Source organism: Bombina bombina, chromosome 7 (assembly GCF_027579735.1).
Source record: "Bombina bombina isolate aBomBom1 chromosome 7, aBomBom1.pri, whole genome shotgun sequence".
NCBI classification, from domain to species: domain Eukaryota; kingdom Metazoa; phylum Chordata; class Amphibia; order Anura; family Bombinatoridae; genus Bombina; species Bombina bombina.
In genome coordinates, this window is record NC_069505.1 from 142596506 (window position 1) to 142611424 (window position 14919).

The 14919-nt window shown below is 36.8% G+C and overlaps 1 protein-coding gene across 1 annotated transcript in view; it reads left to right on the forward strand.

Moving 5' to 3' along the window:
• Nucleotides 1-14919, forward strand: part of SLC6A5 (solute carrier family 6 member 5) — a 188306-nt gene that overhangs the window by 153652 nt on the left and 19735 nt on the right. The window contains exon 13 of the mRNA XM_053689312.1: nucleotides 3458-3558. Within this exon, the coding sequence (XP_053545287.1) occupies nucleotides 3458-3558 (101 nt within the window). The remainder of the gene's footprint in view (nucleotides 1-3457; nucleotides 3559-14919) is intronic.

The window sequence follows — 14919 nt, forward strand, 5'->3', positions numbered from 1 at the left end:
TTCCCTTCATTTTGCTACTAATATTATATGGCCAGTGCAGTAGTTGATGCTTCTCTCATAAATAAGTAAATGTATCTTTATAAAATAAATACTATAGCAATCGTTATGAATTAATATGCAGAGATAAGGGTTATATACATACATTTATTATATAAAGATGTATAATTAGATATGTTCTTATTTAATTTGCTTAAATTCATTCTAAACTTTCACCACTAGGTGGAAGCATTCTCCTTGTATTGACAAAACTTTTACTATTGTAAACGTCAACTCCAGCAGTGCAGACCTGAGAACTATCTGAATACATCTGGTTAGCCAATGACAAGAGTTGACTTTAACTATGTGCTTAACCTCATTGTGGAGTTACAGTTCTCTTAGACATTAAAGCATTTCCTTTTTGCCTTTTAGTCCTGACAAGAAATGTAAATAAAAACAGGCAACACAGTTATTGCTTGATCAGTACAGGAGCTCATCTTATTTTTATTTTATATTTAGTTTGAATTCAGATCCTTTGCAAATGCTGTGCTTTATTGCTGATTTATATATTTCTAAAAGGGGCATTAAACTCACCATTTAATCTCTCTGTAAAATGTTTAGTTGCAAAACATATTTATAATTTATTTCCTGTTTTTTTCTATCATTTGTTTTTAGAATATTGCTTTAGTTTAAATCCTTCTAGAGCACTGGATAGCTTTCATCAAATTGAAGTTTAGTGAAATTTATTGTATGTCTACAGCAGGGGTGGGCAATTATCGGCCCTTCAGATGTTATGGACTACATCTCCCATAATGCTCTTTCAGCCATTCTACTGCGTAAATGCGTTAGGATATCTCTATGTTGGTGTTACTCATGTTTGCTTTGAGTGCCTTTATGAGGCCTATTTAACAGATGTCTGTCTGACCTGATCTGACATTGCGGATCAGGTCCGACAGACATCGCTGAATGCGGAGAGCAATACGCTCACAAGAGCTGCTGGTGTAACCCCCCCCCCCTGCAGACTCGCGGCCATTCAGCCAGGGGGGTGTCAATCAACCCGATCGTATTCGATCGGGTTGAATTCTGGCGCTTCCTGTCCGCCTCATCAGAACAGGCGGACAGGGTTATGGAGCAGCGGGCTCGCCAGAAACACGGGGCCTCAAGCTCCATTCAGAGCTTGATAGGTAGGCCCCTATGTCTGTATGGGATTTGGATAGTAAACCCAAATGATTTCTTTCATTATTCAGATAGAGCAGCAATTTTAAGCAACTTTCTAATTTACTCCTATTATCAAATTTTCTTTGTTCTTTAGCTATCTTTATTTGAAAAAACAGGAATCTAAGCTAAGAAGCCGGACCATTTTTGGTTTAGCACCCTGGATAGTGCTTTCTTATTGGTGGGAACATTTAGCCACCATTCAGCAAGCACAACCCAGGTGCTGAAACAAAAGTGGGCCGGCTCCTATGCTTACATTCTTGCTTTTCAAATAAAGATAGCAAGAGAACAAAGGTTATGGACCACTGCTCCATAACCTGTCTGCCTGCTCTGAGGCAGCGGACAGAAATCGCCAGAAATCAACCCGATTGAATACGATTGGGTTTAGCGGATTGGGCGCAAATCTGCAGGGGGCGGCAAGAACTGCTGGTGCAATGATAAATGCCTAGAGCGTATGTGGTCGGCATTTATCGATGTGCAGAGGACATGATCCGCTATATCAGATCATGTCCGCTCACACAATGATAATTTGGCCCCCAAGTATTTGGATTCCACTATGCTCTTCATGAGATGTGTCAAAGAACTGGTTGTGATCTGTAAAGCCTTTAATTTGTAATGCAGTGCTTAAAATGGACATGAAACCCATTTTTTTTCTTTCAGGGTTCCGATAGAACATACAATTTTAAACAACTTTCCAATTTACTTCTATTATCCAATCTGCTTCATTCTCTTGATATCCTTTGCTGAAGGAGCAGCCATGCACTACTGAGAGCTAGCTGAACACATCTAGCCAGCAAATCACAAGACACAAATGTATGCAGGCACCAATCACCAGCTAGCTCCCTCTAGTGTAGAATATGATTTTTTTTTTAACAATGGATACCAAGAGAACAAAGTACATTTGCAAATAGAAGTGTAATTAAAAGTGTCTTAAAATAACATGCTCTATTTGAATCATGCAAGTTTCATTTTGAATTTCCTATCCCTTTAATTGCAATTAATTTCCCTTTAAGTAATCATAGCAGCTGGGTCTTTCTGAAGTTTCTAGCAACCTTCATCTGGTTGGAAGATTCATAGAAATTGAATATATCTACACAATTATGTTTGTCTTAATTGATTGTATTGATGTATACAGTGTTCTTTTTTTTTTTTACAAAGACATCAGACCTGTTGATTTCTTATTTTCATATAAAATCATTCCAATAACAATCTCAGCAGCGTCAGACGGCTTGTTTTATGACATAGGAAAAAATGTGAATCCAATTTGTATTCAGTATAAATAGGAAGCAAAAAAACTAATTAACTTTAAACAATTGTATCTTAGAAAATTCTCATAACAATGATAACTAACATTAACCCCTTGTCTACCTTACTTTGCAACCTAATATGGCACTCATGGGTTTAAGAGGAATATTAAAGGGACATAGCATTTAAAAAATGTTTCTGTTCCATCTAAAAGAGTATATTTCAAAATGTATTACAGTACTTTTTTTTAACTGGATGTTCCAACTATAAGTAAATAATAAACATACTAATTTATTTATCATTCACTAAACAAATACATGAAATTGCATGTAGGGAACACTACAGAACAGTCATCAGAAATGTAGATTTTCCTCAGTGATGTACACAATCACTTACTTTTATTCAATGCAAAGATGTATTTTAATATGTTTATTTACTTCTTTTTCATAAACATGATAGAAATATTTAAGCTAATATGTCCATATAAACCTAATAGCACACACCAGCAATTAAGCACTACGTTAAAATATAAATCTTTTAAAATTGTTTTACATTGTCATTTTGTTAGCACAGTTTTTACAAGGCTTTGCAAATCAAGAGCAGATTTGTGATACACCTCTTGAAAAAAATGGTGGAATCCGTGGAAGCCATTTTCATGTTCTGCTTTACTGTGGCCATTTAGGGACAGATATAAATGAGCATTTTTTCTGATCTAACCAATCACTGTACAGTATGTTGCCAGCTCAGGTAAATGCCACTAGAGGTTCTCCAGCATAGGTAGTGGATAATCACACATTTCAGAGATATTTACAGCAAAAAAGTCAAAATAAATGGTTAAATAATATTACAATATTGTTTTGTTTTCCTTAATTAATCATTTTACTGGGAGATCAAATGGTAAATTATTTGTCCCTTTAATGAAAATGTAACAATTTTCTAAATTTGGTCATTTGTATTCTCATTTCTGTTTCTCATTTTTCTTTATATTTCTATGTTGACACTTTCTTGTTTGTACCAACAGGGTTGCAGAGATTTTGTGAAGATATCGAAATGATGGTTGGATTTCAACCTGGTCGCTTCTGGAAGATCTGCTGGGCATTTGTGACACCAACTATTCTAACTGTAAGACATTAATATTTTTTTATTCCTCCCCCCCATACAGAATTACAACATTATAAACATTTTGTTTTACAGTTAATTCAAACATATTGCAAATTTGGTTCATTATCATTACAACATTATAAGTTAATAAGAAAATGTAGTTTACGGGTAAATATAAATTATATATCAAGTTATGTGGGGGGTGCTCACTGTCTGTATTATAAATATATCAACAAGGAGAAAAGAGAAGATGGACAAAGAAAAAAGAAGCACAATATAAATCTGCCAATTAAGGTAGGGAGAGGGAAACCCTAGCAGGAAAATAAATAAAAGGTAACTTGTATTTGGAATAAATTAAATTAAATTAAATGTGGAATGTGTGCATTAATACTTAGATTACAATCTGATAAATAAAATAAGTTAGCAACCACATAAAAATTTAGGCAATAGCTAAGTATAACCAAATAACTGAAAGGCTACAGATTAACTGACCACCTAAGAAACAGCACCGTGTACTATGAACTGAAAAAGAGGCTTAGCCTCACAACAATTTAAAGCTAATAGAGGTACAGATTCAAAGGCATCAATCAATATAAACTATTTAGAGCTCATATTGAGTTGTGATAAGGTCTTTGATAAAGCCGTTTGTCGGCAAAATGCGCATCTGGAGTTTTTCCTGAGTTTGCAACCCGTTTATTATCACAACTCGATATAAGCTCTAAATAGTTGTTATTTTTTGCTGCCTTTGAATCTGCACCTCTATTAGCTTTAAATTGTTGTGAGGCTAAGCCTCTTTTTCAGTTAATAGTACTCGGTGCTGTTTCTTAGGTGGTCAGTTAATCTGTAGCCTTTCAGTTTTTTGTTTATACTTAGCTATTGCCTAAATTTTTATGTGGTTGCTAACTTATTTTATTTATCAGATTGTAATCTAAGTATTAATGCACACATTGCACATTTAATTTAATGTATTCCTAATACAAGTTACATTTTATTTATTTTCCTGCTAGGGTTTCTCTATCCATACCTTCAGTGGCAGATTTATATATACTTTTTTCTTTGAGTGCTCCCCTTTTGTTCATCTTCTCTTTTCTCCTTGTTGGAACATTATAAGTTATACTAAACCCAAATTTTTTTATTTCATGATTCAGATAGAGCATGCAATTTTAAGCAACTTTCTAATTTACTCCTATTATAGATTTTTCTTTGCTCCATTTTTGGTTCAGAACCTGGGTAGCGCTTGCTGATTGGTGGCTGAATGTATTGATAATAGGAGTAAATTAGAAAGTTGCTTAACTTTGCATGCTCTCTCTGAATCATGAAAGAAAAAAAAATGGGTTTAGTATGTTTTTAAATCTATAAAGGTGAGGGAAAATGTTGGCTGATGCTCATTTAAACTTAGCTTTGCGAAGTTGCCAAAAATATCTTGTAGTCTGCATAAATTACAGCTCAAAAATTAATCAGAATTTGACTAAAACATGACTTTGATTGACTTGTCACTTGACTTGCACTGACTTTATTGTGATTACTGTTTGTAAAGCATTTGCTGGGTTTCATTACATGTATGAAATTAATAGACAATACAATAAATACACTAAAATACAATAAATTGTGTTAAAATGGAAACACAAGATCTGTGCAAATCCAGATATTTTTTTGTGTTGAACTTTAACACTAATATATCTGATGCAGAAAATAGCTGAATGGCGCTACCTGTGGCCATATTCTGACTTCATTGCACAAATAAATATCTGAAGTATGAAGTTTGCACATACCTTCTGAGAACCATGTCTGCTGGCTCTATGATACACGGGGCTATATATTTTTAAATAAGTTTAGTGGACTTTAAACCACGTTTTCTTTTACTTTTCTTTTGGTGCTGTGTAACTTTATATTGATAAAGATGTGGTTGCATCATTACATTAAGATATTTTGCCCTGTACTTTACTATCTTTACTATTTTACAGCGACAGTTATACTGTAATTTATTAACTACGGGCAGTAGTGCATTGCAGCTATGGAGCCGATTTCAACTATGCGTTTAATCCCTTTGCTTGGATAAACACATAAGGGTGGTTTCCAATCCTGTTTTATTGGCTGCCCATCCATATTTTTCAAGTTCTGAGTCATCACAGTCTAAATGATAACACTGAGCATTATCGTTTTGCACTTCTATGCACCTTTAATGAGCATGTTTGTAATCTAAAAGAGTTGTATGACTCACCATATAGAAAAGAATATACTTTACATGCACTTTATTTTAAGAGAAAAAAACGTATCTTGCTAATAAATGAGTGTAGCTATACATGTGTGTGAATATGTACATGTTTGGTATTGTACCTTGTGTAGAGGCTACAATTGAACATGACAGGCTTACTCATTTTAAAACTAATTATGCACATGGAATACAGTTATGGAACTTACCAATGTTTTGTGAAGAATATTTGGATCATATTTAAGAATGAGTTTTATTGGTATTGAATATAATATGTAATATTAAAGAGACAGTCTTCTCCAGATTTTTTATTGTATTAAAAGATTAATAATCCCTTTATTACCCATTCCCCAGTTTTGCACAACCAACACGGTTATTATAATATACTTTTTACCTCTGTGATTACATTGTGTCTAAGCCTCTGCAGACTGCCCCCTTATTTCAGTTCTTTTGTATTTTAGCCAATCAGTGCCCTCTCATAAGTAAGTCCATGGCCGTGAGCACAATGTTATCTATATGGACTATATGAACTAACGCTCTCTTATATATATGGGGGGGGGCGGAGCCAACCCAAAACAGCAGAGTAGAGTAACTAGGGGAGAGGGAGGCGGGTAAATAGTATAAATAGAGGGGTGGTTATTTCTAAAGGTAGATATCTGTGGCCAGGTAGAAAGACTATTTATTGTTTAGCCTAGAGCTACTCAATGTATTACCTAGTCTAGAAGTCTAATCAGGGCACTAACTAATGTAGGTTAATATGGAAAGTACATCACTTTATATAGATACTTAAGCATAATACGCAGTCATAACAATGGTAATAAAACAGTAAAACAAAACTTGACTGTCTCCAAATACTTGGAAGGTATGTAGACCAAACATGATAAATGTCCATAATCCTGCGTGTAGAGATTCGGCCCTCTCGGGGCTAGCTCTATAATAAAGGCTGATTATAAGTAGTTAGGCCGTCTAGGTAGATCCTAGCATGGGATTTTGAGATATAGATAGTATCTTAAAGGGACACTCAATCAAAATGAAACTTTAATTATTCAGATAGAGCATGCCATTTTAAACAACTTTCCAATTTACTTCCATTAACAAAATGTGCAGTCTTTTATATTTAAACGTTTTGAGTCACCAGCTCCTACTGAGCATGTGCAAGAATAAGTGTGTATGCATTTGTGAATGGTTGATGGCTGTCACATGGTACGTGTATGCATTTGTGATTGGCTGATGCCTGTCACATGGTACAGGGGGAGTGGAAAAAGACATAACTTTTAAAGTTGTCAGGAAAAAAATCTACAACTCATTTGAAGTTCAGACTAAGTGCTATTGCATTGTCTTGTTATCTTGCATTTGTTGTTTATGCAAATCTACTGTGTTGACTGGTCTGGGTTACTGCATGTCACAGTGTCATGTAAGGATGTATAGGTTTAGCTAATGCTGTGTGAGCAGTTGCACCCTAAACTATAGGATATATTTGTTCCCAAAGAGCTATAGATGTCAGTAGTAAAATAATAGAGGGAAGATTCCCTTGGAGTTGGGGCAAATGACATTTGGGACCCTATCATGTGAGCTGTATTAAGACATTGATGTGTCGCTAGAAGAGTCGTTTAGCTAGGCAAATGTAGTTATGCATAGGAATGGGTGTTAGCTATGCTAACTAAGCCTGTTGACTTAGCTAAGGAAAGCTGCAAACCGAAAGTAAACATACTCAGGTGACTAATAACATTAAATTAAAGCTAGGTGTAATAGGTATAACATGAGAGGATCTATTAGGCTCATGAGACAGGGTATGGCTCCCAATTTAGTAAATATTACTGTAGTCATAGAGGTGGACTCTCAGGTTCATAAAAGGGCAATTTTGAGAGCAGATGCTGTAGGTCTTAGTATAGGGTATCAATGGAAGTATATATCATCGCCATAATTCAGGTAAGTAGTACATTTAGATGTGTGCAACAAAAAATATAGACATACAGCAGGAAGCAGCACCAACCCCCATAGCCACCCATATGTTGTGAAGATAACATCCATAATAATAAGTGTAGAGAGCCTTGGTTAAAAAGGGTTTTAACTTAGGGATGCTCCGTGAGATAGAGTAGGTAAATGAAAATTCTAGCTAGGGTAATAAACCGCAATAGGTTGAGGAGCTGTTGTACATTATAAAACATACAAACTGTATCGTAGGCAAAAGAGCTGTATTATTAAGTTAAGGAGCTAAGCCCAAAGGTATAGAAACTCCAGCTAACAGATATATCACAGGCAATGACATTAATAACCGATTGATACCTCTCCCTGCTACATGTGATACAGAGTTAAATACTATTAATAAATGATAGTGATAAATAACCTTAGGCTATCAAAGTGGACCTCTAACTTTCAGTATGTAAGAGCAATACAAAAGAAAAAGCCATAACAGAAGCTGTATCAAAATCGCCATGTAAATTATAGCTGGCAGTTCCTGGCTTTCACCAAGAAAGTGAATGAGTTAACTAGTAGTTAGATGGCTGTAATCAGTGTCCTGCTAGATCGTTAAGTGTCTCTACAATATCAGAAAACATCTTCATGTGCAGCGATACTTCTGAGGACAACATACTACATACTGTGCTATCAGTCATGATGTTAGAACGGCATATAAATGACATATTGTAAAGGAAAGTCCTGGACGATATGGACCACATACAGTCTAACCAACCCCAGTCTGTATGACACACACTTCAGGATATCTTCGATCTAGGGAGCAAATCAGTTTGCTGATCAAAAAAATGCCAAGACTCTTTATTACATGATTGTACCTGCTATTGACTGTACTAGTAACTGGCAATGATGAGTGTGCGTTATGAAGGCCATTGCAATGTGGTTTATCCAATATCCAGTCTGACAGCTTGTAGATACAGAAGGATTCACACTCATTTAAAACCTTGATGTCGGCTAGAAGCAAGGGTGGGTGGGTATCACAGTTCACATCTACTAGATTTGATATGCCTGTATAGAAGGTTCCGTGAGAGATCTGAGGCCTGGTATCTAGAGGCTCAGGGCCACCCATCTGGAAGAGCGAGTCCTTCTCTTGCGGCTTCTGGGTCATTGGTGTATAATCAGCTACCACCAGGGTAACGCAGCTAGGGGCAAAGAATGCTTCCACTTCCACAGCGAAAATCCTAAAATGTTCCTTGATGTCAACAAATATAGCGGTAGATACATGTTCACCGCAGGTCATCATGCTGCTTTTGTGGGTGTTGTCGCTCTGTTGAAGATCGTTTGTCGTTATGTTGGATTGACTGCTGAACTGATGTGGTCTAAGTGGGGGACTAGCGATGTGGATTCAGTCACGCCACTATTCATTCACGGCCCATCATTGTTATTATTAAGCCGAAGCGGTGTTAAGGCTTAATTCACGTGTGGTAGGAGGGTGCAGTATCAGCACTGTCAAATATGTTGAGTATAAAAGCTCACTGCCTCCTCAAATTGAGTGGCTAATAATTGTGAGGAAGTGCCGCTAGCGACCCCTCTCTCCTGCATGAGTTCCCTCGTGGAGCTGAAATATGGCTGCCTTCAGGGGCCCTGGCTAACAGCGCCACAAGATCTTGCCGGGTAGCTTTACATAGTTATGTCCCATAATATTCAGGCTTCTCCGTTAAGGACCATGAGCTATTAGGCACCCTGTGAGGATCAATTCAGCTGAGCTAAACGGTCAAATATATAATTATTCGCAATAGGTAGCTGGAGCTATGGGATTGTGCGACCGTTCAGACTCAGAGCTGGCTCCGCCCGCCAAAAATGCAGCACATTTTAACCCAAAATGTTAATGAGATAGCAAAGTGCTAGAAGAAAATGCTCTTTTATGTTAGATTATTTTATTATGGCACTGTTGGTTCTACCCTGTTTATAACTGTAAACTTAACACATTTCAATGGATTAAATAAATAAGGGTCGGTCACAATCCTATAGATAAACTTATCTAATGGTTTTCTATGGAGGTTTTTGTAGATAAATAACTTGATACATTTTTTTTAAAAAGATTTTTACTAAATCCGTAGTTAAAATCAGCTCAAGAGCAGCAATCCAGTACTAGGAGCTAGCGGAACACATCATCTGGTGATCCAATGATAAAAGACTAATATGTGTAGTCACAAATCAGCAGTTAGCTCCCACAAGTGCATGCTGCTGCTGAGGATATGTACATATGCATTTCAACAAAGGCTACCAAGAGAATGAAGTACAGTTGATAATAGAAGCAAATTTAAAAGTGTCTTAAAATTAGATGAGCAATATGAATCATAAATGTTTTTTACTTTACTATTATTTTAGCTGGTACAATTCAGTTAAGAACCAAAATATATAATGTACATATCCACTATAGAAAGTGTTTTTCTTTACATTAAAGGGCCATAATAGTAAAAAAATACACAGTAGAAGTACAGTTTGGGACCCATGGAGCACTGTTTGGGCATCAACAGAAAACAACACTGATCCAATCAGCAGCACAAGTTCTGCTACAAGTTCTAACTACACCTACACTACCTGCCTCAAGCTGCAAAGTCTCACCACTGAAAAGGTGGCAAGACAAACATGGCTAACACCCTAGTTGCAACCTGTACTTCAGAAATTGGAATATATCACACCGCAGGTGATGTATCCCAATCAATGTACAGGTCACTCCCCCGAAACACCCGGCTAACTCCCACAGAACACCTACACCTACATCATACTCTAGCTGTACTCCCCCTTATATGCCCAGCTAACACCCTAATACCCACTACATCATGTCTTAGCTATACTCCCCTGAAATGCCCAGCTAGCTCCCTAATACTGCCTACACCTACGTAATGTCTTCCCTGTACTCCCCTAAGATGCCCAGCTAACTCCAACAGAATGGCTACACCTACGTCATACTCTAGCTATACTCCCCCTGATATGCCCAGCTAACGCCCTAATATCGACTACATCATGTCTTAGCTATACTCCCCTGAAATGCCCAGCTAGCTCCCTAATACTGCCTACACCTATGTAATGTCTTCCCTGTACTCCCCTAGGATGCCCAGGTAACTCCCACAGAAAGCCTACACCTATGTAACGTCTGCAATCTACCTGACTAATAAAGTATAAAACAAAAACTCCTTTTTATAACAATAAGAGCTATGTCGCTGCATTTATATCCAATGTTAAAATGATATGCATTGTCATATACAGTATAATGCATATTATCTTAAGTATTGTATCTAATTTAAAATGTAGTTTTTTAGGATTGTTATTTCTATTATTTTAAAGTTATTGTAAAGTTTAATGAATAAGTGCCCAGTATCTAAAAATACTTTTTAAAACAGGGGTACTTTCATTCATTAAAGTTTACAAACACGCTTATTTTTAAAAATACTTACTTTTGCGTTATGGTAAACATAAGGCCAATCCTCCGCCCACAGCTCCTGCTTTTTATAGCAGATCGATGATGAATCCGGCTTCCTCCAATAGTGGCATGCCCCCTTTGGCATCCAGTTTGTGAGGCACACAACGATTGAAGGAAGCTGGATCACCATTCGATATGCTAATGAAAGCGGCAGATGCGTGCGGAGGATCTGCATTATGTTTACCATAACGCAAAGGTAAGTATTTTAAAATATAAGCCTCTTTGTAAAGTTTAATGAATTAAAGTGCCCCTGTTTTTAAGAGTATTTTTAGATACCGGGAACTTATTCATTAAACTTTACAATCACTTTAAGCCTAAATATAACATGGAAATATATATTTATGCTTAAAATAATAAAATATGCAATCAAACATAACTACATTTTACATTAGATACAATACTTAAATACTTAAAATAATATGCATTATACATGACAATGCATATCATTTTAACACTGGGTTTCGGCGGTTTAGGGGGGAAAATCGTTATAGTATTAGGTTGTGTGCTATATATTAAAAAGGGATCCTTTTCTTTACATCAACAATGTACTCAGTGGAATATTTAGCCACCATCAGCACCCATTGCAATGTATTTTAAACGCCCTTCAGCGATCCTGCCTTTAAAGAGTAATGTCTACACTTTTTAATATTTTGCATTTTCGACATCTCATCGGATCCCTTCTGAATATATCGCCGCCTTGCAGCACTTTTGATCATCTGGGCCAAAAAGAGAATCAGTGAACAAGCTGTGAGCTGGGGAAAAACAGCACAAAATCTGCTTTCCCAGCTCTGTGTCTCATATACAACATGGAACTCACTGATCAATGCTAGTTAAAAAAACATGGTATGTCTCTAATGCACAGCAGATAGAAATATCATAGAGCAGAACTTGCATGATTCAGACACAGCATGCAATTAAAAAAATCCAATTTACTTCTGTTATATAATTTGCTTTGTTCTTTTGGTATCCTTTGTTTAAAATCATACCTAGGTAGGCTCAGGAAAAACATTGCCTTACTGGGAGCTAGCTGCTAAATGGTGACTACACATATATGCCTCATGCCAGTGGCTCACCCAATGTGTGTTCAGCTAGCTCCCAGTAGTGCATTGCTGTTCCTTCAGCAAAAGATGCCAAGAGTATGAAGCATATTTGATAATGGTAGTAAATTAGAAAGTTGTTTAAAATTAAATGCTCTATCTGAATCACAAAAGAAGAAAAAAAAGGGTTTCATATAATTTAACCCCTTTTGCAGAGGTTAAATACAAGCTACAGTGACATAATAAAAATGGTTTCACACCTTAGAGCATTTTGTTTTTGTAGTTGTATGTACTTTTAATTAAACAAGAAGTGTCTAAGTGATTTTCTTTTTTCTGCACTATAGAAGTTGGTCAGGCATGAGTCTTAAGAATTTATTTATTTATTTTTACAAATTTTCATAGTTCTTTAGTTTTTAGAGAAATTATACACAGCTAATTTGTTTTTATGAAAGTGAACAGCAAACAGTCATATCTTAAAGTCACTAAATGCAATTCACCAAAGGGGATGGGTATTAAAGAGTATCTATACACACCAATTGAAGTACCTTGGTTGCCATATGTTTTGTGTCTCTCTCTGGCAGCTAAAAGGTTAAAGGGATATTCTCCTATTCTCATGTTGTTCTGTAGAACTAATTCACAAAGGATGACAAGGGTGTAGTTTAGCTATTCCATGTGTGCTGGCAGATGCAGTTTTCTCAGCATACAGCAGGTGGCAGTGCAAGACTGGACTGCACTCTGTATGTACAACAGCATATCTCACGTAAAAGGAATCAGTGACACATTTGCACGCATCAACACATAGGGCATAGTATTATGAGGTCCCTCAGGGATTGTTTTAAAGGTAATTTTTCCTTGGGAACTGTGTATTTTTTCTGTGAAGAGAGACACTTACTTTATAATATGGGCCCATTAAAATAAGCTGCACATTGTTAAAGTGAAATTAAATGACTTTCTTGAATATTATAGATGAAGACTGCCCTTATGCCAAAGCTTTGCCTATAGATAAGACCAGACTAATGCACCTTGCAAGCTGCCAAATATATATCCACAAAGTAGACACCAGATCCATCTACCCTACAGATGCCTACTTGATCTTCCATATGAGATACATTTCCCCTGCAGCCCCTTGTAAGAACTCTAAACCCACAATAGCACTAACTCCCTGCATACCTTTATACCAGTTGTATATCTACATATCCGCCCCTAAACAAAATACACGCTCTCTGTAGCTCCTGTTTTCAAGTATATGCCCACAAGTGTACAGACCATATGTAGGTGCTGTGTACGTGCCTGTTGTCAAAATGTATTCTCTCTGTGAACTCTTATAGAAGATGCATCTCAACTGTACCTGCTTATAGCAGCTTAAAGGGACATTGCAGTGAAAATTTAAATACACATAAATTAATTAAATCTTTGAATAGAAACATATTTACCATATACATGTATTGGCAAAAATGCTTCTAGTAAAAGTTATCACTGTTTAGTGTTAAACATTTTTCTCTGCACGTGCATGTGAAGCATAGCTAGATATTCTCAGTGCACCAGCATTTTAAATACTACAGCTGCTCAGAGTGCCAGTGGGGACTGTATCATGTCAGCAATTAACAAATTGAGTCATTACCAGATGGTACAAGCTCATTGGGCTCTCTGAGCAAGTGTTGTGTTTAAAATGCTGGTGCACGATGCATACTTAAATACTCATTTGAAACAGCCACCGCTTTTATTAATACATGTATATCACAAAAATGCTTTTATTCAAATTTTGGCTACAATGGGGCCTATCTATCAGGCCCCGAATGGAGCTTGATGCCCCGTTTTTCTGGCGAGCCTGCAGAAAGACCGCTGCTCCATAACCTGTCCGCCTGCTCTGAGCAGGTGGACAGACATCGCCGGAAATCAACCAGATCGAGAATGATTGGGTTGATTGACACCCCCTGCTGGTGGCCCATTGGCCGCGGGTCTTCAGGGGGCAGCGTTGCTCTAGCAGCTCTTGTGAGCTGCTGGTGCAATGCTGAATACGGCGAGCGTATTGCTCGCCGTATTCAGCGAGATCTGGCGGACCTGATCCGCACTGTTGGATCAGGTCTGCCAGACTTTCTTAAATAGGGGCCAATGTCTCTTTAATATTCAGATCAGAACCTGGATAAGATACAGTATAGGAATGTTTGGGAACTGTGTTTGAACCCATGAATTTTGCCGCTTTAATTGTATCTGGCATTAATAGCCTTCAATATCATGATTAGACTGCCCAGATACAGTAAATAAAATGTATTGCTGAAAAGAGAATCACAAACAGAAAATATTGCAACACTTGGTTGCACCAATACTGCTACTTAAAGGGACATAGAACTCATTTTTTTTCTTTCATTATTGAGATAGAGCATGCACTTTTAAACAACTTTTCAATATACCCCCCCTACCCCTATATCTCATTTGTTTTGTTCTCTTAGTATTCATTGTTGAAAAACATACCTAAGTAGTCTCAGGAGCTGCTGATTGGTGGCTGCACATATTTGCCTCATGTTGTTGGCTCACCCATGTGCATTGCTGTTTCATCAACATAGGATACCAAGAGAATGAAGCAAATTAAATAATAAAAGTAAATTGGAAAGTTGTTTAAAATTGTAGTCTCTGTCTGAATCATGAAAGAAAAATGTTGGGTTTCATGACCTTTTAAAGGGACATTCCAGTCAAAATTTAAATGCACATAGATGAATTACATCTTTGAATAG